Source organism: Scophthalmus maximus, chromosome 13 (assembly GCF_022379125.1).
Source record: "Scophthalmus maximus strain ysfricsl-2021 chromosome 13, ASM2237912v1, whole genome shotgun sequence".
NCBI lineage: Eukaryota > Metazoa > Chordata > Actinopteri > Pleuronectiformes > Scophthalmidae > Scophthalmus > Scophthalmus maximus.
The window spans coordinates 14,670,236-14,697,500 of NC_061527.1; the positions used below are offsets into that span (position 1 = coordinate 14,670,236).

A 27,265-nucleotide genomic window follows, 5' to 3' on the forward strand; every position below is an offset into this window, starting at 1 on the left:
TTTAAAATGTTGTTTTTGTGTCACATAGGTCAAATATTAATTTATTTAGCTGTTTGAACGAAATATATCTAGGTTAAAAAAATAAAACGTTGCTGGTTGGTCCTTCGCTGGAAACTTTCTGGATGTGGTAAAAAAAAATCAGGCGCAGCGTTCTTCATCACTTTACTCTCTGTGCACTATGTTGTGACTGTACCTGCCCTCGACGTTAACATGTGCCCCTCCATGATGCTCCCCACTGCGTAAAAACTGTCATTTTTCATCAAATGCCTCCAAAAGCAATGGATGCATGGATGTTCACTGAACTGCTCATATTCCATGATGATATTCATGAAGCAGTGAACACAAAAGCTGCAGTGTGCCCAGCACAGGTACTGTATCAACAGGGCCCCTTGACCTTACAGGTCGTGTCTCCTTGCAGCGCATGTTATATAACTAGACTTTATACCGTAAGAATGAATCACCTCGCTTTACTTATTTTCCATTGACTCAATATTTTTTCCCTTGAAGCTTCAAAATTACTGTTGTGATATTTAACGGCTAGACAGTGAGAAACGCATCAGTTCACATTTATATTTTCTCTCAGTCTTACATAAATATACTGTATCACTCAGTCAATGATTTGTAAGTACATACACACATTTTACATTTTAACCAAACGCTACGGTTTGAGGTGTCTGTCCTGCAGTTAACCTGTGAAGTTGTCCTGAGTTGTAATCGCTGTTATCTCGGTAACAGCTGCTAATGAGTAGTGGAGTATGCACAGCAGGATGTTTTCCGCTTGTGTATGCAAAGTACCAACGTAGGGAGGCAAATATGTTAACTCATCACATACAGAGAAACATGTAGGTGTGTGATTGGAAATACAGTGTAACATTAAGGTGCAATTTGATAATTAGCATTAACAACAATTTAACCCAGTACTACTTTATAATAGTTGCCTTTGCATCTGTTCCTTTTGAAATGCATTCAATTAGGTATGCATGAATAAATTCAACAGTTGGGAGTACAGTTATTTTTCAGGGGGAAAAAAGGACAGCGTGTTCTGACGGAGGTCATCCACTCGTGTATCTGTCAACATGTATCGATTACATCAGGTTTATCAGTAACTTTTTATACTCGGTAGAATACAAACAAGAAGTGATTGGCTGTTGGGAAGAGGGTGGGATGGCACAGTGGTTCTGATGGTATGTGAATGTGGGTTTTCAATGTGTGGTTTGTTGTAATATGGTTTCCTGATGAAATTGTTCCTGTATTCAACCGTCGCTACAGTTGGTTTGTACGGTGTAATGGAATAGAATTGTAGACACAGTTCATCAAGAAGTCTTTGGACCTTTACGGGTCGGGATCTTATTTTCATAATTTTTCTCTTCAGACCCTGACATAAAAGGTAAGCTCTGTGACTCTTTTCCCTTCATGAATATTGGTGTACAATTTGTACATAATGTTCTGCATGATATATACTTTGTTGTTCTTGAGTCACATTTTATTGGACAGGATACAATACGTTACTCTCCAGACTGGTTATGGGACTAAACAAATCGTAATAACTTGCTTTATTGAATTTACACCATTGACAGGGACATAATGAGCTTTTCCCTGTCTGTGTAGGTGGCATTATTTAGTCAGTTCATTACCCCTCATTTGTGTTACTGATGACCCTGTCTACTGGGTAATTTCACATTCGTTCTAGATCACATTTGAATCAGTGCGTGATTTGGCCACAAAGTCTTCTTGTCTTAGAGCGTTTAATATCAGCTTTATTTTCCAAACAAACTGAGAAACCTCTGTGGTCATCACAGATCATGCCTGATCATTTCTTGTACTCACTCTTGCCTGTGTGCATGATTTTCCCACCACGAAAAGAAAAGAAAAGGTTGTGCAGTGTCAATGCCTGCTGCCTAACCAACTTTGTAATTCACACTTGACTATTCAAGCATATCTTACTTTACCCTTGTGTAAGACGGGAAAATACAAAAGGATCGTGCAGAGATGGCTGATTGGTCTCTGGGGAGGCGTATGGGAGAGATGTTGGGAAGAGAATCCAGACAGATGGAAGAGGGTGGATTTTTTTCCAGCTGTAGTCCTTTATGAGGGTGGCTGCATTGTTTCCTTTGTCAAGTTTTTGTATACTGCCAGGACAGATGGAATTACACATATACACCGGATCTCACATACCCACTTAAACTAACTGGATGACATTCATGTCTGTATTTGTTCACTTCCAAATGTTCTGTAATATAAAAAAAACAATGTAATTGAATATAGCTGTATCAGTGGAAACTGCAGAAATATTCCTGTATGGATGTATGTTTATCACCTTGAGAGTCACTGAAATAATGTACCCTTAAATATCATATCATTATTATTTTATTATTGCTTTCTTTTATTGTCTCAGTTATATATTGGCAGCTTTGTTGATTTACTCGTGTGTGTGTGTGTGTGTGTGTGTGTGTGTGGGTGTGTGTTTGTGTGTGTGTGTGTGTGTGTGTGTGTGTGTGTGTGTGTGTGTGTGTGTGTGTGTGTGTGTGTGTGTGTGTGTGTGTGTGAGAGTGTGAGTGTGTGTGTGTGTGTGTGTGTGTGTGTGTGTGTGTGTGTGTGTGTGTGTGTGTGTGTGTGTGTGTGTGTGTGTGTGTGTGTGTGAGAGTCTGAGAGCAGGCAGATGTGTTTTAGCTAATAGAGTCTGAAAGCAGCTGGGCAGGGCAGGGCTACTAGAGCCAATGACATCACCCAGAGAGAGAGGGAGGGAGGGAGACTCGGAGTGTGAGAGCGAGCCAGCCTGAGGCAGTGAAGGGAAGCAGTCCAGCTCAGATAGAGAGGAGAGCGGCATGAGAGTGGGACAGTTTGTGTGCGTGTGCGTGAGTGGGAGAGGACCAGACAGCATTCATTTGACTTGGACAGGGATATAGGCCTCGGTCCGAGAGATTTTTTTTTATCCTCTAGTTTTCTCCTCCTCTTCTGTCACACCTTCCCCTCCTCCCCTTCCCCCTTTCCCTTTCCCCCTGCATCCTCTGGCAGTTATCCCCCCTCTCAGCTCCTGCTTCAGGCGGCTCCTCCGGGCATGCTCCTTAAGCCAAAGTATGACCGCTTTCGCAACGAGTCTGTGACCTCCTCCGACGACCTGATGCAGAGCTTAGCCATGAGCGGCAAAGTTGTGGCCACACCGGTAGTCCGCTCCTCCACCCCGAGCCTTCCTCTGCCTCCCCTGCCCACTCTGGACCCCAGTGCCAGGACGTCCTCCTCTGCCGGGGCCACAGCCCTGGCTGACTCACCTTGCCTGGATGGGGAACAGGATGCCACCACGACCTTCTGCATGCTCATCCCTAAGATGCCCCAGTGGAAGTTCTCCAACTCCCTGCTCAGCCGGAGCCCGTCCAACTCCAGCTCCAGCTCCAGCTCTAGCAAGGACTCGGGCAAGGCAGCAGCTTCTTCCCAGGCCTCCGTCTCCCCTTCTTCAACATCGCACAGGCCCAGTGGTGCAAGCTCAGCCTCTGGCCCAGTGGCAAGTCTTGCAGCAGTGCTTAACTCTTGTGACCCTGTGTGTGTCACCCCCTGTTCCCTTCAGGCCATCCGGGGGCAGAGAGCAGTCACAGCAGCAAACACTGCCAGTCAAGGGGGGCACGGATTTGGGGCTATAGAGGCCACGGCGAGTCCCAGTGTTTCCAGCAGCTCCAGGTCAGGGATGAACCGCAGGACAAGGGTGGAAGGCATGTGGCTAGGGGGAGAAGACTTCAACCAGAAGGGCAGCTTCATCCATAAACCCTCCCAGGGCTGGCTGCACCCTGACAAGAAGATTGCAGGACCAGGAGCCTCTTACATTGTCAGGGTGAGTCACTGGCCAGCTTTTTTTATGCATTATGTATATTCATTGTAAAGGAAGTTAAACATCCAACTAATTCAGAATTTCTGTCTCTTTGCATCAAAAGAAAGAAAAAAGAAAAACTTTTCAGTTATTAATTTAGGAATCAGTGAATGCCTTATTATTGATGACACCATTTAAAGGTTTCACTCTCTGGGTGGGAAACAAAAGGACACCACGGTGCCGGGCGGTTTCTCATGCAGCGCATGTGGCGAGGGCTGGGGAATACATAATTTCATCCAGATAGATGCTTTGGTGTGGCTGGTGGGGAGACTGCGTCAGGATAGCGCACAGGCATCAGGTTGGACAAAGATAAGGCATGAAATGATGTGTGCAGACTGTAGTGAGGATTGTTATTCTGCTGCAGTTTGCTGAAGGTTGTATGCATCATACACTATACTTCAAAACAAGAACCATTTGTATCTGTGTCTGACAGCGAGCTCCCACTCTGAGCTTGTGGGAGTGGTGCTCTTTGTGTGGCTTTGGGATTGTTTACAATTGTGTGTGCAATGAGAGCATGAGAGTGGAGTGTGATCTACAACCCTCAGAAACATCTTTGTCAGTGTGTGTGTGTGTGTGTGCGCTTGTGATTTGTGTTTACAAAGGGTTACCAACCCAAGCAGACTGCTTGACGTCAATGTCAATGATCTCCTCCGAGCTATCCCCTGCTCCTGTTTATCTCCGCCCCTCTTTGCACTGCTCCTCTCCCCTCTGCCCCCCACCCCCCCTCCTCCCAAACTAATGACATGCTCTTCATTAGCACAGTCTGGGGCCCAAGCATGTTTTTTAATGGCATTATACAGGGACCATTCATTCCTATATTCAATTACATTTAATCACAGTCATTTGCATCATGTGATGTGGAAAAGGACGATTGTATCCGCATGGGAGGGGTCCCAGGGTGAGTCCCCATCACCATACAGCACTTTCCTGGTACGGCTCTCTTAACTCGGTTAATTATCGGACTGAGCTTTTAACAGTATATTGTTGTCATCCCCGAATGTGTACTGCAATAAATTTAGGTGACCCGTGTGATGCACTGTAAATATAGACGGCAGCTGAACCGTAGTATATATGCAATTCAGCTGTAAATCTATGCAGGGAGGAGTAGTTGCTGCATGTATTACTGTCAAAGTGACAGTAGATTTCTGCTGCGCTGTGCCATTTTTAATCAGCATGGCTACCACAGCTCTCTCTCTCTCTTTCTCTCTCTCTTTCTCTCTCTCTCCCTCCCTCAGTTTCTGTTCTCTCACTCATTTCTTCACATAGTCACACTCGTCCATACACAGTCACTCCTATGCTGGGATGATGCTACTGGTTTCCTCCTTAACACTCTCGCTGTGTCCCCATGGTCACGTCAGGCTCGGTGTCTGGCCCGGGTCTCTGTCAGCGACCATCGAACAAAGACCTCCAGCTGCCAGAGCAGCTTTCATTTAGAGAGCTAGATTATATCCAGGCTGCACAGTAGTTTCCCATCAATCTTTAAGTATCTGTAATGTGATTTTAGTTTTTTTGCTGTATCACCCGAAACATGAATTGTAAACAAGACAGGATATGCACAAAATGATTTACTGTCTGCACCATTCAGATGCTGTTTAGTAACATTTAGTTGTCCCTGTTGTCTGTCCACTTTCTTCCCATCAATTGTTACATATTTTACATGCTTCTTTTATGTACTTGCATTAATGATAAAATATGGAGATATCAGATAATCATTGGATGAACATAAAGTAATGAAATGGGCTGTGGACATATATATATATATATTTAATTTTTAAAGCGCTTTTCATGAACCCAAAGCGCTGACATTTTCTTCATTGACAAACTGCTCTGATTTATCTCAAAGAAAGAAAGAAAGAAAGAAAGAAAGAAAGAAAATGGATGTCAGTGTTATTGCATTTCTTGAGCCACTTTCACAATGGACAAAAAAATAAGAATAAACACTAACACTTGCATCACAGTGATGTTCAACCAGAAACACATCTTTCTTAGTTGTGGCTGCTTCTATTTAGCCCATAGACTTTTACGCAGTCTTGGGCCACAACAAGGTACCGCCATGCTCATATCGTTCCTATGTTAATGAGCCGTCTGCAGGCCTGATGAGAGTGTAACTGCTGCCATGAGAGCATGAGTTTTAAAACACACACTTTACCCACCACAGTGTTTTGAGACAGGGGCTCTGACACTGACAGGAGCACCAACCCATGGATGAGGTCCGACAGATCCATTTCCACAGTCTGAGTATAGCCGCCAGCAGCTCAGTCAGTCAGAACCAGTTGGCCCAGACAGAGTGACTTCCCTTTTTTAGCAGGGTTACCCACATTTAAAAACCAGCATTAATTATTGTGTAGACAAAGGTGTCGGAGAGTCCGTTTCTCCGAAGCCCCAGGAATAGTTAGTTGGAGACTTGACCAATAGAGTGAAAGATGAGGGGATGTGTTGCATCAGCAGATGACTGAGTGACAATGGAGGCATTGGCAGAGAGAGGGAAAGAAAAAAAAGAGACAATTTTCCTGATGGAACTCTCCACCCCCGCACTCCTCGTCTCAAAATCTGGTTAGAAAGCTCATTATGCTCTAGAGCTCAAAGGTTGCTCTCTCTCTCTCTGTCTTGGTCTTTCATTATCTCTCTCGTGTGTGTGTGTGTGTGTGTGTGTGTGTGTGTGTGTGTGTGTGTGTGTGTGTGTGTGTGTGTGTGTGTGTGTGTGTGTGTGTGTGTGTGTGTGTGTGTGTGTGTGTGTGTGTGTGTGTGTGTGTGTGTGTGTGTGTGTGTGTGTGTGTGGTTGGCGTATGGTCTGTTTGCTGTCGGTGGTACTCAGTATAGTAATAACCCAGGAAAATACACATGCATGACATGAATCGAACCTGTAGTACTGTGGAAAGAGTTTGAGTTATGTAGCACCATAAAGAGTTTATAAATCAGACAAGCCATTGTATTTCGGGAGGAAAATGTTGTATGACATTTAAAATGGTTTCTTTTTCACGGGAGGTCCTTTCCTAGCAGGACGAGTACAGACAGAGAAAAGTAACTATTAATATAAACACACACACAAAGTTGTTCTACAAATAGTGACTGAAATTGATATGTGTCTATTTTTTATTTCCTGTAATTAGTCGTTCATGTATTGGTTTATTTAATTAAGATATGGCACACAACACTGTACATGTCTACTCTGTATCACATTATATTTTGCTGTATAGATAAACATGTTCAGTCGTATAGATTTTAGCATTCTCACATGCACTGATTGTGCACAACAGACTACACAAACACACTCACACCCTTCGCATCCTCCAGAGGACGAAAGAAGCTTCAGTTTGTCCATGATTCGGAGCTTTTAGTGCGAACAATCTAGTTAAGGTGCCATTAGCACCTCAACCTGACAGCCATTAGGAAGCTGCTCAGCTGGCTGCTGCTCTCTGTGGTGCACTTTAACGTCCTACGTGTGGGTTTGAGCTACAGTAGATTAGAATGCATTGTGGGAAATAGAAGCTTTGCAATGCCACTAACATACTATTTTACTGGAAACAGTGTTTGCTTTCCATATTTATTGTTGATGAGTTTTTAAACATAGGGATATTTACTAAGCTAATTGCAGCTGGGAATATCTATGGTATCCCATGAGTTATTTAAAAAATTTTAGGCCATCCTCCATTAGTCAATTTATGATTTTTGATTCAAACTTCATTTTTATGTGTACATTTGACTTCAGCACTTACAGCAATTCATATGGCGAGTTCATAATCTAAGTAAAAAAAGGGGCAATAAACTTTTTTTTTAATTAACTATTTCTGTTTTGGTTTGTTTCTCTATGCAGTACATGGGCTGCATTGAAGTGTTGAAGTCAATGCGCTCCCTGGACTTCAACACACGAACACAGGTGACGAGGTAAGTTGCTGGTGAACATCTCTGCTGGTAGCGATGAGTCAGGAGAAGTTGATCCAAGGTGTGTTGGAAAAAAACTTAAGTGCCAGCCACTATACTGTGTATCAATGCTGGGCTGGTGCATTGCTTCTGTTCATTTTCTGATCATCAGTATGTCATTGTGACTTGATGAACGATTGATTTAAACTGTTTGCTTTTAGGGAATGTTGAAGATCGTCATTTCTTCCGAACTGACAGCGGCACAAAGTTGAATCCTCTGTAGTCTTCAAGTGTGTTTACTGCTGAGAGAGGTCATATATTTACCTATGAACCTAAACCTCACGTTCTTAGAATGTTATTGTTATGAAACCAGGGTTATTTGCAACCCTCAGCCACATGGGAGAAGTGCACACTCCCTCTCTGTCTCTCACCCTCCTCTCTCTCCTCCAAAATCGATCGCTAGTAACCGGAGCCCACCATGCATCCAGGGCTTAAGTGCAAGGAGGGGGGGGGGGCAAAGATGGAGAGAGACAGAGATGTATTATTGATGGTGTTCGCTAATGACTGTGGAAAGCTGCAGTGGTCCCCATGAACGCACCCTGCTGGATAATGTCTGTGGCTGTAACTTCTTGAGGGGGAGGAGGGGGGGTGTTCAACACAAAACAACATAACATAACCTTAGCAGGAAGGGAGGAATCATACTGAGTCTAAGCTGTGTACATTAGCTGTAGCTGTATAACATGCCGTCAATATAATCACAATTGTTTTCAGTGCATTGATGACAAATCTGTTTTGTGTTTGCAGCCTTGGGGTTGTTGACGTCACACCAAATCATTCAGGATTTCTAAAACTTACCTTCGGCACTCGGATTTGAGGAGAGAGCAATTTCCCAACAGCACTCTAGTGTGTGTCACGGTGTTAAACAGCAACACCATTGATAATGAAGCCCAGCATTTCATTGCAGGGAGGATACCCCAGCCAGGCTGCAGACAAAAACAACAACAACAACATCCCATCCATTTCTCTTCTCCTCCTCCTCCTCCTCGCTCTGCCCTCTCATCAGCATGAGTCATTCGAACATTGTGGTGTTTGTCAAAAAATCTCTGAGAAGACCTTTACTCGAGATGGGGCCTGGGATGCTGCTTTTTAAATATTTACGAGCCACTTGATAGGGGCAGCTGTGTTCTCGACTGCCGTCCCCGCTGTCCCCTGGCAGAGAAAGCCTCCAGCTCCGGCCTCAAATCCACATTAGGCCTCACTCCCGCCATCTGACTCTCAGGGAACAGAGGCTTTAAACGTCCATTAGACAGAAATTCCCAGGAGTTACAGCCGCTTTAATGCGAAACATTGTAACAAATCTGCAGAGAGAATTGCACTGCGGAAAATGAATGAGAATAATGATGCTCTAGAGAAGCAGTGGAAGATATGGACACTTTGTTTTGTATCATATTATGGTGTTTCATCTTCCCTTATTCAATTTGGACAATCGCTAATGATGACTTGTTTCGTAGGATTTCTGGAAATCTGTGTTGAAAGCTAGTTTAATTCCTTGTGGACAGCCCTGCTGGAAACCTTTTCTTGAGCTTTGAACTGTGACGAGTGACCTCTGTGACCTTTGACTTCAGCCCAAGGGAGAAAATGCAAAGCGTCTGTTGGTGTTTAACCCTTCTTTTATCCCCATTGTTGTGATGCAGCACATTTGTGTAGCCCCGAACATGGGCTTAACATTTAAAGGTCTTAATCTCAGTGATACTCACAAACAATCCAGTGAACCTCCCGGTCATAACGCATGTGGGTGCACAGTCACCATAAATCAACACGACGTCTAGATCATAAATATCTCCTTGCACCCAGTATCTCCCACTGAGTGTTGACCTTTGACCCCGTTTCATTTTCCTAATTAGGGAAGCCATCAACAGGCTCTGTGAAGCTGTGCCAGGAGGAAGGGGGCCTTGGAGGAAAAAGGTCAAAAGTAGTTTTAACATGCAGAATGTCTACGATAGTCGCTTCAGACATGACATTTTTTTCTGTAATAATCCCAGTTTAAAATATGTGATACTGATAATAGCTTCCACCATATCATTTCTCATGCAGGCCCTGAACAAAGCTCTCCAGACCGTTATGGGGAAGAGTAACCTGCGATTTGCAGGCATGAGCATCGCACTCAATATTTCCATAGAAGGCCTTGGTCTGCTCATCCCTACCACAAGACAGGTCAGATGCTAGTTAGATTAAGATGAATCCATCTAGTTAAAGATTAGAGTGAAAAGGTTTGCCAAATATACCTTTATTATGTTATTGACCTTAGCTGATATTAATAAATATCTTCTGTCACCACAACTACGTTGAAATCTTTAAAATCTGTAAAAAAACTAAAACATTTTATGTATTCTTTCAGTTATTTTTTGTGAATTATGTGTAATATTTCTCATTTAACAATCAATCTCTGAGTTTCCACATCCAATGAATGGGTTGTGTAATGAGTAAATTCATTGCTGAGGGACATATGACATTGAATTTTTAAAAGTTTGTATTGAGGATTTTTTCTTTGCCAACAGCTTCAGCATTAAATGTACAAATTGTGTATTGGTCAAACCCCAACCCATTACCTTTTACTTTATTAGATTTTGGCATTGCATGTGTTTTTGTCCTGTTATGTTGTTGTATACAGTAAATCCCTGTTGATCAAACCTCTGCCTCTGGTTCATCTACTCTGTCTCTTTCAGGTGATAGCACATCATCCCATGCAGTCCATCTCATTTGCCTCTGGGGGAGACACAGTGAGTGTAGCTTTTTACATGGATCTCTCCTTGTTGTTGTTGTTGTTGTTGTTGTTGTTGTTTGGACATTTTGGCACATATCTGACTGGATTGCATTTTACTCATCACCGATCTCATGACCCGAGAGTCAATGGAGGCCTTAATGTAGTTATGTACATCCAATTTATGTGGTCTAATTGAATTGTCCCTGCTGTCTGTTGCAGGATACACCTGATTATGTAGCGTATGTGGCCAAAGACCCAGTGAATCAGAGAGGTATGACTTTCCTTTTCATTTGGAAACAAAATCACTCTTCTATTACAGTCCCCTTGATATGATAGTGGACCTTACTATGACATTTACAAAATTTCTTGCTTTGTTATATAAATATTTTGAGCAATCTATCGCTCCCATTAGCCTACCGGGTTCTGAAGAAAAAAAATAAATGAATAATGGAAACAAACATTAGGTCATACTTTGTCTCCTTTTTGTTTCCTTCAGCATGTCATATCCTGGAGTGCGCTGACGGTTTAGCCCAGGGTGTCATCAGCACCATCGGCCAGGCCTTCGAGCTGCAGTTCAAACAATACCTGCACAGTCCTCCCAAAACTATGACGTCTGTAGAGAGGTAACACACTGTCCTGCCAAAATCTCTATTAAAAAGGACCCGTGGCATCTGTGCAGCAGTGGCACAATATAAAAGTACACATTTGCAGTGACATTAAGAACCAAGGTGCTAAGTGATAAATGTGTACACATTCCTTGCAGCAAATAGCGATATAAATCAGATGTTTCTTCAGGAAGATTGACACGAGAAGTGAAGGTGCTGGATGTTTTTTACTTTCTTAGCATTATCAGTCATACTTAGTTTGACAATAATAAAGGTAACTAACAAAGCTTAGTTGCAATTTCCACCTCAAAAACCTGATATACTGCACAGATCTCCTATTTCTTTGATATTAATTACAGAGAGGCATGACCTTTTTTGCTTAGGAAGGTTCGTAACTGAGTGAAATTACCTTGAAGTTTCAAAGTTGCAGCCATCATTGGCGCCGGTCGAATTAAATGCTAAATAAACGTTCTTCACTGCGTCATATCTTATCTCCTTTAGCATAGGAAACACCGGACCATCTTTTACAAAAGGAACAGAGATAATGCCATGCCACAATTTCTTGCTGCAGTAACATTTAAAGCGACACACCTTTGTGGTTTCCACCTTTGAAGACAGACCCACATAAATACGTTACATATTTTATGCTTGTGACACGATCTAGAACTTCTGGAAACTCCAAAATGCATGTTGTTCTTTTCTGTTCTGGTTTCAAATAAACATCTTTCAGCTGCCAGCTACAGCAGAAGCAGTGGCAGCAGCCGCTCTAGTGATCTATAGATGTATCAAGCTGATTTATATAGATCATTTTCGGATACAGAGATGTCATCTGATCTGACCTGATCCATTCAAGGAACCAGATCTCCTTATCAACTTTTTACTATTAATATCTCAATAAAAAGTAATCAAACAATAATATATAGGACAATATTCAACACCTCTCATCGTATTTTCTTTAATTTAGAGAATAAGCTCCTTTTCACTGACGGTACATGTATGTGCCCCCTCAGGTCTGTCAGGCCAGAGGAGCCGATGTGGGGGGAGGATGAGGACTCATCTGAGCACGATTACTACAACAGCATCCCGGGGAAGGAGCCTCCTGTGGGGGGTGTAGTGGATTCCAGGCTCAGGTCCAATGGAGCTCTGCTGGGTCACATCCACGTCCAGCCACAGAGCAAGGCAGCAGTGCAGGTGGGTCTCCGAGCAGGATTTTGGAAACAATGAGATTCTGTTTTTTTTGGTATAGAAACCTTAGCCGTGCTGTGTAACAGTGTTGGACTATAACTAAGTGCACCTACTTAATTACTGTTCTTGAATATAGTATTGAGGTACTTTATTTTTAATTAATTCTACCTTTTACTTTCAAAAGTAAATACAGTACTTTTTACTCCTCTACATTTATTCAACAGCTGTTGTAATGTCATACTTTTTACATTTAAAATTAAACGTAAACACATTAAAAATAAATACACAGTAAGATCAAATTCTCTAGTGTTTTTCTCACCAAGAATCAAAGATAAGTGAATAATCTCGAAAAGTCTGAACCCTCTCCGTTTCTGAGGTTCAAGGAAGAATTTGTCATTCTCATCTTATGTAATATGCAATATTGTAATTTTAAAATAGTTTTTGTCAGTGATACGGTTACACAAGATTAACAAAAAAGGCAAGTTAAATAGGTACAAAGATTAAAAATAAAAGAATACTAATAAAACATGCTACAGTAACAACCAAAAAAAAATTGTGGTGCCATTAGCAGCTCAGTTGTTGTCACAAGTCTGTTGTTTAGGAAAATGAATGTCTATCTGTTAAATTCAACATTTAAGATTGATCATCTCATGACCTCAACCCCCAATGTAGGAATTAAACTACCCAACTGTTTATAAACTAGTTCAAACTAACTTAGTAACATGATCCTTACATATTGCATTTATAATAATGTATCTGGGACATTTTACTACACAACCAGTAGTTTTACTTTAACTGCAAGGCTTTTGATTTTTAAATCATTTTTTTGTTTTGTTTTTGCATTGCTGTACTTTTACAGTAAGTAAAGGATCTGAATACTTATTCCAACACCACACTTTTGTGTTTCTACTTGAGAACATCGTCACTTATCACCACCAGTATTGCCAACACTGCCACATGTTTAAGGGCGCATCCTAGAATCACATGCAATATTTAATTCCCAACTCCCCCATCTAATGGAGGAATGGAATCACATCTGTTCTTTATCAGACACTGAAAAACTATCCTTAAGCAGACAGTGACAGCCAGACTCAGGCTTCAACTCTTCGATATCTCCCTCGTTAACTGGGACTAACGTATTTTGCTTCTCCTCACCCACATTGTTGAGGAATCAATCACACAACAGGAGCATTGAAATGTACTCCATAACTGACTTGCCCTGATGGGCCTGCACCATAATTGCCAAAGACAGATATATGTGATTACATTAAGAGCCTTGGCTCCTCTGTTGATTACCAGGTGAGAGAAAACAGCGCGCTCTCTCCGTCTCTGCAGCCTGCTCACAATATGGTGTCATGCTGTTGTTAATGTTTCTAATGGAGTGCTTCACAACATGATGCATTTAGGATGTTGTGGGTACAAGAGACGAGGGAGTTGTCCATTCAGGTGAAGACACATAAATGTATTTATAATGTGTGCTTCTGGTGTGTGTGTGTGTGTGTGTGTGTGTGTGTGTGTGTGTGTGTGTGTGTGTGTGTGTGTGTGTGTGTGTGTGTGTGTGTGTGTGTGTGTGTGTGTGTGTGTGTGTGTGTGTGTGTGTGTGTGTGTGTGTGTGTGTGTGTGTGTGTGTGGTGTGTGTGTGTGTGTGTGTGTGTGTGTGCAGATGGGCTCACCAGCCAGGAGGGAGCAAGCATCTTACCCCCCTGGTCAGCTTTGTTATGAGCTTCACTGGGACACTGAGACCAACGGCAGCTCAGGTGAGACACCCTGTGGCAGTACGTAGGTATAAAGGCTAGGGGGAAAAAAGTTCTTTGTAACCTTTTGCCAGTTTTATGACAGAGGAGGATTATTTTTTTAAACGATTATTTTGAATTGCCAATAATATACTTAATATTTCAGTTCTTCACTTAGCCAGGAAACCAACGGCCCTCAATATAGAATAAGTCAGGGAATGTTTTTTTCATGAGCTTGTCCGGTGTTAGAGTTTACGCATCGCTTCTCATTTCTCTCATTTCTTCCCTCTTGCCTGGATCAAATTTGCATACACAGACAGAAGCCCAGTGTTTGGTCTCTTCCTGGAATCACCTGATAGAATCAGGGTTCCTGGTATCTTTAATCAGGATGACCTTCTAGATTAAAGGCCGGGCCTCGTGGTTCATGTTGTTTGTCGGCTCTGACAGTTGAAAAAAACTTCCTCACGATGTTCTAAAATTCTGTTTGGATGATTACAGCGGTTCATCTTAAAGGATGTTTTTTTTACTATCTTTGCATGGGAATTTAATGCACGATGGATTGGATTCCTGTCACACAGTTTGTGACACAATTCTGTTGTCCTCTCTGAGGTGGATGGTTGAGTAGGGTTTACATAGATTATTTTTATGTCTGTATTTTCTATTTTCTCAAGAACAACAATTCCCAGAATTTCTACAATCAGTTAGTTTGTTGTAGTTAGACTCGAGGGAGATGTAGATCTGTATCATCCATATTACAGTGAAAAGAAATACTGTGTTATGAGTAATGTGGCACAGAGGAAGCAAATAGATTGAGAAGAGGATCAGGCCCATTAAGGAACCTCGGGGGACAATGCATGAGATGTGGGATAAGGAAGAAGATTACGTACTTGCTATTAGAGAGACTGAAGAAATATTAAATAAGAAGCAAAACAGTTTAAGGTCAAAGCAGAGACCCCCACCCATATTTTTAACCTGAGAATCAAATGATGAACAAAGTTTAGTTTAAAATCGTGGTCCAGATGTAAGAAATGCTTTCACCTGTCTCTCTCAGGTCTGACATCAGATGGTTACCTGTGTGCTGATGGCCAACCACCTGGCAGCAGAGACGTCGAGGAGCATCAGTATGTTAACACCCAGACTCTGGAAAACCTGGATTTTCTGGCACAGGGTCCCAGTGGACAGAGAGGGGGCAGGGCACCCGACAGTCCCAAGAAAGATCTCTTTGACATGAGTAAGTCCTGACATTCAGAATGTCATATTCTGATACAGATCTTAAGGATCATCTCACTCTGTTACGAGAAAAATGCTCTATACGGAAAATATTTTTTTATTTTTGAAAATATGATTGTCCCTGTAGGGCCCTTTGAGGATGCCCTGAAGCTCCACGAGGCCAGCGGTGGAGCTGTTGGCTCAACCGTAGCTGAAGGTGCTCAGGCTGGGGGCGTTCGGATCTTGGAGGACCAATGGCCGAGCCCTCCCCGCCGCCGAGCCCCTGTGGCCCCAAACGAGGACCAACTCCGCAGGGAGGCCTGGTACCACAGCCGAATGAGCCGACGGGACGCGGAGAAACTCCTCGTCCGAGACGGAGATTTCCTCGTCCGGGAGAGCACGACCAACCCGGGACAGTATGTGCTAACAGGCATGCACTGTGGCCTGCCCAAACACCTGCTGCTGGTGGACCCTGAGGGAGTGGTGAGTCCCACGGCGAAAACTCTTTTGTAATAGTTCATATAAAGCCATTGAAGCAAAATAAGACTTAAATCAGATGTTTATTTCAGAGGACGTCTCTCGCTCCCCTCTTTACAGGTCCGGACCAAAGACATGTTATTTGAGAGCATAAGCCACCTTATCTCATACCACCTGAGGAACGAGGTGCCTATCGTAGCAGCAGAGAGTGAGCTCCACCTCAAACAGGTGGTCAGGAGGAAACAGTGAGCCACCTGCCCCTTAATGGGACGGTAAGAACGAGGGACATACACCAGGGAATATGACAATGAACATGTTCATGATTGCTGTGATTGGAAGTGCATTTACTTAGTGCAGGGATGCAGGAGATGGTAAAATATATCATTCTAAATCTTTTATATCAATCTTTTTACTTTTGATATAACTTATTATTGTGAAATTCTTTATCATAAGAATTGTTTGCACATTAAATGAAAAATGCATGTTTTGGTTCTTATTATTCGTGTGTGTGTGTGTGTGTGTGTGTGTGTGTGTGTGTTTAGTTTTCTTACTGCGAGCAATAATCGAGAGCTTATCTGTCATAAATGACGGGCTACAATAACAACCATGACATGTTTCTATTGTATCTCCGTCAATAAACTGTATTGACCTTAAGTCTGTGCCTAAAATGATGAATCATCTTTCTTTTCCCTTATTCCATAGCTGAATTTTTGTGAGCCCATACAAAACAATTCCGAAAAAAACTCTGTAACAGGAACCCGGATGGATATTCATCCGGGACAAAGGATGTCAATATCTTTCCATGAACAACTCTACCAAGGAGAGAAAGTCCTCTGACTCTGGTCTGAGTCACCTTGTACTTTCTCGGATCAACCAAATTATCCATCGTCTGTCATAAACTCCTCAGCATGCAGCTATTAAGCTATCAAATCGATCAGAATCCCCAGTTTGACTCAACCTGGAGCTGGATAATTAAACAGTCAGCCAATTGTGACTGTTCAGAGAGGACCCAACTTCAGGAAATGGAATAAGGATTTTGATGCACAGTGAAGAAACAGTGAGAGTGAAGTGCTTCCGGTCGACCACGGCTCCCCCGACCAGTCAGTCACAGAACAAGACTGTCACGTTAAGAACCAAACCGCCAGAACAAAACTGTTACTGACTATTTGGTGCAGGTATAAAAAAACAAAGGATGTCAGGTTCTGTATTCAGTGTGTCGTCCGTACTGCAAGAGACAATTTGACAAACGTCTGTTTCATTGCACTGTAAAGTTTGTTTTTGCGGTTATGTGTCCGCAGTACCTGACTCTGAGATGGCACAATGGAAATACACAGAACATGATTCACTGCTGGGATTATAAAATAGCCCGACATTCTCCTGTCTTTTTTTCCCCCATAATAATCTCAGCATCAACTCCCTTTTTCTTTTAAAATCATGCAGTCATACTATATCTTCATGTAACACAGCCATACATTGTCTGGAAACAGGACGTTTGAACACATTAACCATGGCTATCAGTTGTTTGTGTTGTGTAAGTAATGGGTGCTCATACCTTGATAAAGACATATTGTATGTGTTGTATTGGAGAACTATTGTTCATACTGTACTCTAAGGACAGATGAATACTACGTCCTGGGTCAAGAACACGTACTGCGCATACAGACTCAGTATAACCATGCCTGTATTTCCCACGCCCCTCCAATCTTCAGTGCCTTAATAACTACAGAGACGGGCATTTGTGTCAGAATGTGTATACGATGTGCATTTACTGTATGCTCCTATTGCAAAAGACTAGTTTTCTTGCCATGCCAATGAATGACTGGATGAACTTCAGGACGATTAAGCTCTTATACTTGTGAACAGTAATCTAAGCTGCTCTTGTTTTGGGGGTGAATAATGTTTAAAACTGTCTTATCGTGGTCATGTTTGTCGTTGTCTTTAATTGTGTCCCTCAGAACAATTTCCTAGATTAATATTTTTAACTTCTTTTGAAGCAAGCTGCAGATAGTACTCCCTCATATGCGATTGACATTAAAAACAGTGGATTTGGACTTGAAATTAAGTCCTTTTATTTGTCCCGACTCAGGGAAATACATCAGTTTATTAATTGTCTTCATTCTGCGTCTGTGTCTGTACAGCTGGCTTGTCTTATTTCTGTTAATTTGGTTTTACTGCCAGAAAACTTCCTACCATAGTTTTGCAAATCTTATACTTTTTAATCTTACATGTGGTGGGTCAGATGTATTTATTTTTTTGCATCTCTTTCTGTGTCTCATGCAACATATCTTTAACCAGGCCCTCCATTGTTGTTAGTTGGAGCCTCATGAATGCACAGAGAGATGAGGTGAGCTGCAGATGCTTCTGGTGAGGTCCAAATGATTCATGTAACTCTGTCAGATGTCCCCCTTTTTGTGTTCTCAGGAATTTTTGGGGATTATTTTTTAGTTCTTTGGTTAACTTAATTGGCTTTTTGGTCAGTAAAATTAATTAAAGAGTTAATTAAAGATTAATTAAAGAAATGACGATGGCATCCTGTCATTTGTGAGTCTGAATATCTGCCATCTATAGCAGCTGCACAGTGAACCCAGCTGTCCAACATTCCGTACACGCGTGCTTCAGCCAAACTTTCCATCAACCCAAAATAGAAGACGGTGTAGAAGCTGCTGCTTTCACAAACGATTGTGTTCACGATCAACAGCGGATGAGCAGGAAGAACATGATCAACAAGTGAGCCGTATGTTTTTCTTTTTTATTACAACAATATTGTATAAAAATCTGTCAGTTTGTCACACAATCATTTCACCTGACTCTATCTTCTAAATAACCACTCTGCATCCACATTCACTTCCTGCCACCAACCTGTAATGAACATGCTCAACAGTTCTGCTTGGTTATCAGTCAGTCCTCTGTTGATTAGTTAACTGTAATGTACGCATGCAGCTACTGATCATAGTCAAGTCTGACCACAGGTCAGTTGTATTTGTCCCACAGGTTTCTGTACTGGAGCTGCTTCATCCCGACCTGTGGAACCACTGGATGTGTAGATTAGACTTGCATATGTTGTAAGCTTTCAATGTTGTGTCATCCTCAGGATTTGGAGTAGCAGACCCTGCACCTCTTCATCCATTCTTCCCTGTTGGGCAACAGAAAATGACGTTAAAATACAAAGGTGCTGCATTTTAATCCTGGCTACACACGCACAGGCAGAGCCGCCGATTGCTCTATGGGACAGAACCACCAGCAGCACCCAAGTTATCACCTAAACAAACAAGACCTCTGACCTTTTCCAGCATAGTGGTCAATGTCAGAAGTACCAGGATCGGGGATCAAACACACAGTGCAGCCTATCCCATAACAACCCTACCCTTTTCAAGAGAGGCTTGAAAATGTGACCAGAATTCTATTTTGGTCTGAAAGAAATTGCAATAGAATCACGTACCAGCAACTAAGAAGAAGCAACCGTATTAAAGATCAACAACATTCTGAACAATCCGTCGTAACAAGGAACATTAAATAAAAATGTGAATAATTATTGCTTCACCTTCATGGTGGAATACTGTACGATGAAACTGGCAGAACAAGAGGGCGAGTCAAGCCTCCCCGCCACCCCTTCTGAAATTTCATCCACTCTGTCTGGTAAGCAGAGCTGGTGAACTTAGCGTGCCCGCTCTTTATTGTTTGTATTGAAAAGGGGGACAAATTCTGGACTGTGAGTCCAGCCAAACATGGGATATTCTATTGATCCAATCTGACACAGCCCCTTCCATAAAACACGTGGGCATGTGTGGGAGTGTGTGTGTGAGTTCAACTGACCTGAACAGCTGCCAGTAAATGGGAGCGGTATATAGCCACCACATGTTTATGCTTTCTCTCCCAATCCTGCGAACAAAGGTCAAATTTGTCTCTTTTTTTTTTTTAAAGATGAGGGTGTTTTAATAATAGTGATATAGAAAATAAATCATGATATAATCTTGTGTCAAGTCTCTCCTCACCTGGAGCTGCTGTGTGAGTATGGAGATTCTGTTCTGCAGTGCCACCTGCTGCCCGGGGTTACCAGGATGGGTGGAGGAGGAGGAGGATGTGATGCCGAGAGGAGGTGAGAGGGCTCCCAGGGCCTCCTTTAGGCGGAAAACCTCCTTGGACAGTTCTGTTATCTGCTCAAAGACAGACACATCGGTTTGGCTGACTAACAGTTGCCTCAACAGCAGAAGTAATTTGAACAGGTCCTGCAATCGCTCACCTTGCGGTCCTTCTCCTTGACCAGGCCCTGGGAATCCTGGATGTCCTTGTGGAGCTCCTGGATGTGGTTGGACTGCGCCTGTAGCTCAGCAAGCTGCTGCTGCACTGTGGCCAGCTGGGACTCCGCAACCTGCCGCTCACTCTTGTTGAAGAGAGCCTCTCTCTGCACCTGGAACACCTGGACCCGTAAAAGCACCAGTGGTAACATGTCACTTAAAAAAAAAACTCTGTATATGTTACATTTCCAGTTCAGATGCTTTCTGCTTACATACTGTAGAACTGGGCGCTGACCCAGCAGCACTGACAGAGGTTTGGAAAGTATTTAAATTTGCTATTTACATACTAAAGTACTTAAGCTTGACACATTCACATTGACAAAAATATACACTTGCAGAAAACCTTTTCCTGTTTGATTGCCCTTGCCATACATCGCATGTTGTACTTGTTTCCTAAATTGTTTCTACTTTCACAGTAAAGTCAAAAATATTCCTCATTCAAAATTGCTTTTCCTGAGATTTTTCCCTTATGATCTTTACACAACCTGGGGCTGTAATGCAGTGAACCAAGCCACAGTAAATCTATACACACCACAGAAAAAATGTGTTTCTGTTTTACGTCCGGTGTGTCAGCACCTACCAAAGCTAAACTGGTTGGGTGCACAAACAGACCATGTTTTTTTGCAATAAAATGGCCTCTATTTTTTAGCAGGACTCCATTAATGAAATACATAAAAAAAGAAAATGTGGCCCCTAATCAACATCTGCGTTTGGAAAAGCAATTACTCAGTTTACAAAGTGACAGTGTTTACTGTATATCTGAATGCCACTACATAGGTGAAGAGAAAATTACATTTGGAGAGTCGTGACAAGGCTATGATACACATATGCTTCAGTGCATCAGTAAGCACATAAGCAGAGGGATCAATGAGACAGAGGATGGTACTGAATAGAGAAAGTAATACAGTTATGAATAATGTAGAGGGCAGGGAAGAGGCCTTCATGGAACATTGCTCACTCTGTGGCAGACACAATAACATCTAATGTGGCTTTAGATAGCGTTAGATAGGATTGGAGGAACCAGAAACAATAACCTCCGTGCAGGTCTTCTCATGTTTGCGGGTTAGATCGTTGAAACGAGCCGTGAGGGCGTTGATCTCAGCCTGCAAAGAGAGCCGCAGGGCCTCGTGATCCTCCTTCGAGATCAGATCCTGCTCTGCGGCCTTCTGGGACTTCAGTTCCCTCAGCTCCATCTCTTTCTCGGTCAGCGCGTCCTGTGCTGCTGCTGCACTGCTCTCTTTGGCCTGCAGGGAGCGCTGGAGCTCTGCCTGTGGGGCAAGAGGCACGGATTTGACAACAATCATAATTTTGTCCAGTGATGATTTGAAAGTTAATGGGTATGGACTCCTAAGTGAGGACAAAATGCATTTACATTTTGCTCTTTGAATGCCTTTGCACATTAGCATATCTGTATCTCACTTACTTGTGCTTTTTACCCAATTTGAGGTATGAACCCTAAATAATTTAAAAGCTTAAATAATTTAAAAGCGAAAATTTAAAATTAAAACAACAATTAGTTAAACGAAATTCTCAGGGAACTTCAGTGAATTTTTGTACTGTGTTTACTTTTGTAAAGTCACTTCCAAAAACTTTTGATATTACTTTGATAATACTCAACTTCGACTCAGGGGTATGGGGCTTCAGGAATAAACCTGTGGCCCAGTGAGAAATAGTCTTATATTAAATACAGGCATTGCTCTTCCAACAATGAGCTACTAGACAGAGTCTGTCCCCCTGCCTTTTATATTTTAAAGTTCTTTAAAAAATCTCTCATCTGCTTCATTTGATCATTCGTGTCATAAGATTTATGAATTCCCCTTCTGACCTTGACTCTCTCATACTCCTCTCTGGGTACGGCATCCTGCATGGGCTGCAATTTGGCCTCCAGTGTGGCAGCCTGCTCCTCTGCCTTGCCACGGAGGGTCTTCTCCTCCTGCAGCTCCTGCAGCGTCTGAGCTAGCTGTTCCGACACTGCCGACAGCGCCTCCCTGTGCTTTGAGAGCGGCACTGCGTCTTTCAGCTGCAGGGCGTCCTGTGCCCTGCCCTCTCGCTCTGCACACAGACAATCCAGAGCCTGGGCCGCTTCCTGTCTCGCCACGTCCAGCTCTTCCCTCACTGCTGTCAAGCTACGTCTGGAGTGCTCTGATCGGAGAAGGGGCGTGATCATTCACAACAAGGACAAAGAGGTCAAAGACTAACAATAAATGCATATAATATTTTCTATTTTGGAAAGAAATCACACTAGACACCTGAGCTCTCTGAGCGCTCCTCCTCTTCTTCCTCTTCCTCATCAAGGCCACGTGGAGGAGGCCTGAGTCTCTCCAGGTCCAGAAGGGCATCGTTGAGCCTTCTGGCCACTTCTGCCCTCTCCCTGGCCAGCTGCTCACACTGGAGCCCCAGAGTCACCTGCACCTCCTCCAGCTCCGTGCGCGGCACACACTTCCTCAGCTGCCCCTCTAGCTCTCCCAATCGCTCCTGGAGACGACGGACCTGATCTCCATCTCTCGTTGCCCCTCCCTCTTTCCCCGATAGCCTGCTCTCTGCCAGGGCTGCCTCCAACTCAGCCACTTTGTCACCAAGGCACTTCTCTGTTTCAGTCTCTTGACTTTTGCCGTCTCTCTCCCCCTCTTCTTTCACAGACTCTCTCTGGGCCAGAGCAGCCTGCAGTTTCTCTACTTTCTCTGTCAGCTGTTTGATTGTGTTACTGTCCTGGCTTCTCTGACCCCCTTCCTGGCCCTGTGTCTCAGCAAGCTCCTCCTCCAGCTCCGTCACCCTGGCTCTCAGCTGCTGTGCCTCTTTACTCAGACCCTCCCCTGCAGCCCCAGAACCGCTTTCAGTCCCAGCACCTGTCACGACAGAGTCCCCCTCACCACAATCCACAGAAAGCACCCCAAGACGCATCTGCTCCTTCAGCTCCTGCAGCTCAAACTGGGAGGAGGCCAACTGCTCCTCCAACCGACGCAGCTTCTCCTTCAAAGCCTCTGTACTCTCTGCATTTGCATTTCCTCCTGTCTGAGATTTGTCATCACCACTGCAAAACAAGGATTATTAGTCAATGCAGAAAGTATTTGATCAAATCAATGACAAACAGAACAAGTGTAATGCAAAGTCATTTTGCGTCCACATCTGCTTGCTGCAGGACAAAATGTAAATGCTCAGCACTTTTAAAAATGGCCCTTGTTAGAGGCAGCAACCAGATACTGCTGAGGCTCTGGAGCTGATGTGTACACATCTCAGAATAAAGGTCTGATTCAATACAGGAGAGTTCAAGTGAATGTGAACCGTGTCGGCTATTTCAGCTCAGTCTCACCACTCCTCCGCCACGCTGGAGGTCCCGTCTGAAGCCTGGGCCCGAGACAAGCGCTCCTGCAGGGCTTCAAACTCCTTCCTCAGGGTCTCATACTGAGCTAAGGGCACGGAGTCCGGGCAGGAGGTCTGCATGTCTGTGTCGTCCTTCTCAAACATCTCCAGCATCTGAGTACCACACAGACGACACATTCTGATAGCTTATGAATGTTTTCACCTTTGTCAGCCTTTATCAGTCAGTGCTGATTCATCGCCCGTGATGGCACTAGGTTTCATATCTTTTCTGCCTGTAGTTTCTATTATAAATGTTGAATGTATTTATAAATCAAAGCCCAAGCAGATATAACCTTAATGATATACCCTTATGTTTTTTTTTTTCAAATCCGACAAAGGTCCTTCAGATCCACAGAAGACATTGTACCATTGTTTTCACAGACTAAATAAAACTCCCAGAGTCTAATAAACTGACCCGTATATATGTATAATTTGGTGGCGCTCCCTTTAATTTTGGAATTTCAATCTGCTCTCCATCATTTACAGTAAATCACAGCAGGAGGTTTGGTTCTAGTGGACTTTGCCTTCCCCCAATTTCCTGTCTGGTTCTTTTTAACACAGCAGGGCAGAACTGAAGTTATTGGCCTAAATCACAGCTACTCATACAGAGGTGAGCGAACAACGACACACCAGAACAGAATACCGTTAACAAACTTCAACCAGCGCGGCCCAGTCAGTGAAGGATGACTAAAATATGCCTTCATGTCTGCATCTAATGTTGTGTTGTTCTATTTATACTTGCATGAACACAACTGCCCTGGTGCATTTGTGAACGAGAGTGCAGCCTCATAAAGTTTAAGTGGTCATGACTAATGCTCCAGTCGGGACACTCAGCGACCCCAGAAACAGCATCTTCATCTACTGCCGGGAAACCACTTAATAATCACTTCACTATCACTATCTATTTATCCCCTTTAAAGAGGCTTGGGACTGTGTTTGTTTGCGTGTGTGTGTGTGAGGGAGAGGGAAGGGGAGATTTTTATATTTTGTATATTTATTGTCAGTTGAATACGTGTTTTTTCTTTTTCTTTTTGTGCATAGGTGCATGTATTCGTGCTCTCGCTGACGTTACCTGTACTTTGAGAACAAGTTCGGAGTTCTGCAAGGTCAGTTCCTCTATTTGTGTTTGCAGCTCAGCAACAGTTCCTGGGTCTGCAGGGGCAGGAGAGGGACTGGCTGAGTCAGTGTCCTCGCCCTGAGCAGGGGAGGCTCTGGAGCGCTTGGAGAGCAGCTTCTCTGATGGCAAAGTTCAAAAGAAAAACCACAACAAGAAAATCAATCAGTTTACTCCCTGACATGATACACGCAGGAATGCCCAATGCGGTTTAGCAGGACACATGCATGGAAGAACTTTCACGCTCTGTGCTTGGGTCTGGAGAAATACATGTACACATAGATCGCATACCTGGGAAGTCCAGCATTTCGTCCATGTCCTCACTGGCCCCTATACCATGGCCTCCGTTTAGCTCCTCTAGCAGGTTGTCCCTCTGTGCCTCAGCCTCCTTCAGACGCTGCTTCAGTTGGGACAACTATAGCGAGCACACAAAAACACACATATGCTGATGCAGACCAGACACACAAATCAGGGAATAGTTTTCAAGCAGTGCAGTACCTCTCCCAAGGCAGAGATGGCACTCTGCTGCTGCTGCTCCAAGGCTTTGATCTTCTGGAGCAGGCGGCCTCTCTCCAGACGGAGCCGTCGAATCTCCTCAAACACCTCCTCGTCTTCTGACTTACATAGGCGACCCCCCCAAAAAAAGACGACCAAACGAATGTTGCTTTGCATGAAAATAGAAAAGGGTGAACATCAGCTATGACTAAACTATACTTAAGATTTATGGAGCCAACCTGGGCCGATTGCTGCGTTTCTGGAGGTTGGGGAGAAGGGGGTGGGCCAGGGGGAGCAGGACTCCGGGGCTGTGGAGAAGGTGGCAAACCCTGCATCTTCATGATGGAGAAACAATAAAATGCATATGTATTAGTCATTAAAGAGATTAATGAACATACTTGAATCCCGTTTGTCCACACATTGTGAATAAGAAGCTAACTGGAAAATTGTCACCAATAAATCTTTTTTTGTTCTGAGGCAGAAAACTCACAAGTTTAACATTCACATTTGCAACATGTGATGGGGTAGATATTTAAGTAGGCTGGTAGACATTGCTCCCACTGATACATGTTATATAGACTGAGCACTGATGATGCTATATGGCATTTTAAAAAAAAAAAGTGTTCTTGCAGTACCTGGAGAGGAGAGCGGGGGGGTGGAGGAGCTTTCCGTTTGCGGGGGGTAGTCCCCCCATGCACTGATGAGGCGCCTGAGGGGACTTGGGGGGGCTGTGTGGGGGTTTGCAGGGAGGATCACATACAAGCAGAGGTCAAGCTCAACTTAAAATGGAAAAGCGGAGGAAACTAAGACAAAAGGGTCGACAACAAGGGCGGAATGAAAGCCAGAAAAAAAGAAAAAGAAAAGCAGCACACAAAAACAATGACCTCATATTGGAAAACATGCACAATATGATCGGCCAAAATGAGCCATGAGCTCATTGATGGAGGGAGTGATGCAATACATAGCTGTGCAACCTTACCTCCTCGCCCGCGCCCTCAGAAGCTACGTGTGCCGAGGGAGAAGACACACACAGCAAAACACTTTAACCTCTATGGCAGTGAGGTTCAGCAAACAACCAGAGGCACATGAGTATATGTGCACACACACAGGTATACACATCCCCACTGCCACTCACTTTTTAAAAATGTAGTATATAATATAATGTAAATCCACCAAATTCTCCAGTTAAAGAACAAAAACTAATGTGGTCAGGCATCATATACACACCTAATTCTCTCTTTCTTCTCCTTTTTCAACCAGTCACACGTTTTTCATACAACAGCCGAGTCTTTGTTAGGAGATAAAAGAGGAACAAGTCTTTTCGTCTCCTTTTTTTTCCCAAACCCTAACCCTAACCCATTTTCAAATCACACCCAGCTGTCCACCTGATCTACTTCCTCTTATTACAGCGTACCAGTCACGATCCAGAGCAGCACAGCCACAAAGGGAAGCTAAACACCAGGTCTACTGGTCTTTTAGATGCTGCTGTCACGTGATGCCGTGAGCCGTTTCATTTATTCCACTTGATTTCACAGAGATAACTTATATTCATATTAATTCAGTCCCTTCTATCTCTCCAAATCAAAAAGTCCCCCAGGCCTTGTACAGTACCTGGTGGTACTCCATCCTGCAACATCTGTAAGATACGCTGGTTTCCTGTGGTCACGCTGTAGTCGGTGGCTGTGTGTCCAAAGACGTCGACCAGCTGTGTGTTGGCCCCGCCTCTCAGCAGGGCCTCTACAGTTTCAACACTGTCACTCTCACAGGCCAGCATTAACGCAGATCTGTGAATTCAGAAACATACTGGATCAATTACACCGAGAGAACTAATCATACAATTATAAATCATTATAACTTCAAAGTACTGTAGAATCACATGGTAAATTAATTTTCTGGCCAATTTTAACTGTACAATCATTATTCTTTCAATAGTTATAAACATGAGGTATGCTAATATCAACAGAACTTTGTGTTTCAGCATCAATCACGAGAAAATGTATATAACATTACGTATAAAGTCATTCCATCTGTCACGGCTACAGCAACAGTGAGATGGACAGAGGAGAACCCAGCTGCTCCGCTAAACAACCAACCAACCAACCTCCCAGCTACTCAGGGTAAGAGTTGGTAATTACTGGTCAAGTACCTTCCCTGGTTGTCCTGAATGTTTGCATTGGCATCTCGTCCCAACAGGAACACACAAAGCTCCACTCTGCTCATCTGGGCTGCTAAGATCAGAGGGGTGGCTCCGTCCTGACGCACAGGAGACACACACACAAGAACATCCAAACATCATGGATAGATATTG

The 27,265-nt window shown here is 43.4% G+C and overlaps 2 protein-coding genes across 4 annotated transcripts in view; one reads left to right on the plus strand and one right to left on the minus strand.

Annotated features, from left to right (window-relative positions):
• The first annotated feature begins 8 nt into the window (after window positions 1–8).
• shc2 (SHC (Src homology 2 domain containing) transforming protein 2) lies at window positions 9–18,215 on the plus strand. 2 transcript variants are annotated; one of them, XM_035648242.2, is made up of 14 exons: window positions 9–1,387; window positions 3,016–3,823; window positions 7,674–7,744; window positions 9,625–9,685; window positions 9,815–9,934; window positions 10,447–10,500; window positions 10,704–10,755; window positions 10,981–11,107; window positions 12,100–12,280; window positions 13,938–14,031; window positions 15,059–15,238; window positions 15,365–15,699; window positions 15,814–15,965; window positions 16,396–18,215. In XM_035648242.2, the coding sequence occupies exons 2-13, from the start codon at window positions 3,059–3,061 to the stop codon at window positions 15,940–15,942; spliced, it is 2,169 nt and encodes a 722-aa protein (XP_035504135.2). In that variant the 5' UTR covers window positions 9–1,387; window positions 3,016–3,058; the 3' UTR covers window positions 15,943–15,965; window positions 16,396–18,215. The 2 variants fall into 2 exon arrangements, with proteins under 2 accessions (XP_035504135.2, XP_035504136.2); XM_035648243.2 differs by having other exon boundaries at window positions 3,563–3,823.
• A 213-nt stretch (window positions 18,216–18,428) lies between these two features.
• ankrd24 (ankyrin repeat domain 24) overlaps window positions 18,429–27,265 on the minus strand; it is a 13,272-nt gene continuing 4,435 nt past the window's right edge. The window contains exons 8-23 of one of the 2 annotated variants that reach the window (XM_035648209.2): window positions 27,104–27,210; window positions 26,569–26,741; window positions 25,937–25,959; window positions 25,593–25,685; window positions 25,197–25,292; window positions 24,961–25,080; window positions 24,754–24,877; window positions 24,421–24,584; window positions 23,299–23,462; window positions 22,238–23,019; window positions 21,814–22,130; window positions 21,023–21,256; window positions 19,934–20,110; window positions 19,686–19,847; window positions 19,507–19,572; window positions 18,429–18,826 (exon numbers count right to left, since the gene is read on the minus strand). In XM_035648209.2, coding sequence (XP_035504102.2) covers window positions 18,764–18,826; window positions 19,507–19,572; window positions 19,686–19,847; window positions 19,934–20,110; window positions 21,023–21,256; window positions 21,814–22,130; window positions 22,238–23,019; window positions 23,299–23,462; window positions 24,421–24,584; window positions 24,754–24,877; window positions 24,961–25,080; window positions 25,197–25,292; window positions 25,593–25,685; window positions 25,937–25,959; window positions 26,569–26,741; window positions 27,104–27,210 — 2,865 coding nt within the window. In that variant the 3' untranslated portion in view covers window positions 18,429–18,763. The remainder of the gene's footprint in view (window positions 18,827–19,506; window positions 19,573–19,685; window positions 19,848–19,933; window positions 20,111–21,022; window positions 21,257–21,813; window positions 22,131–22,237; window positions 23,020–23,298; window positions 23,463–24,420; window positions 24,585–24,753; window positions 24,878–24,960; window positions 25,081–25,196; window positions 25,293–25,592; window positions 25,686–25,936; window positions 25,960–26,568; window positions 26,742–27,103; window positions 27,211–27,265) is intronic. The other variant, XM_035648210.2, reaches the window with a different exon arrangement.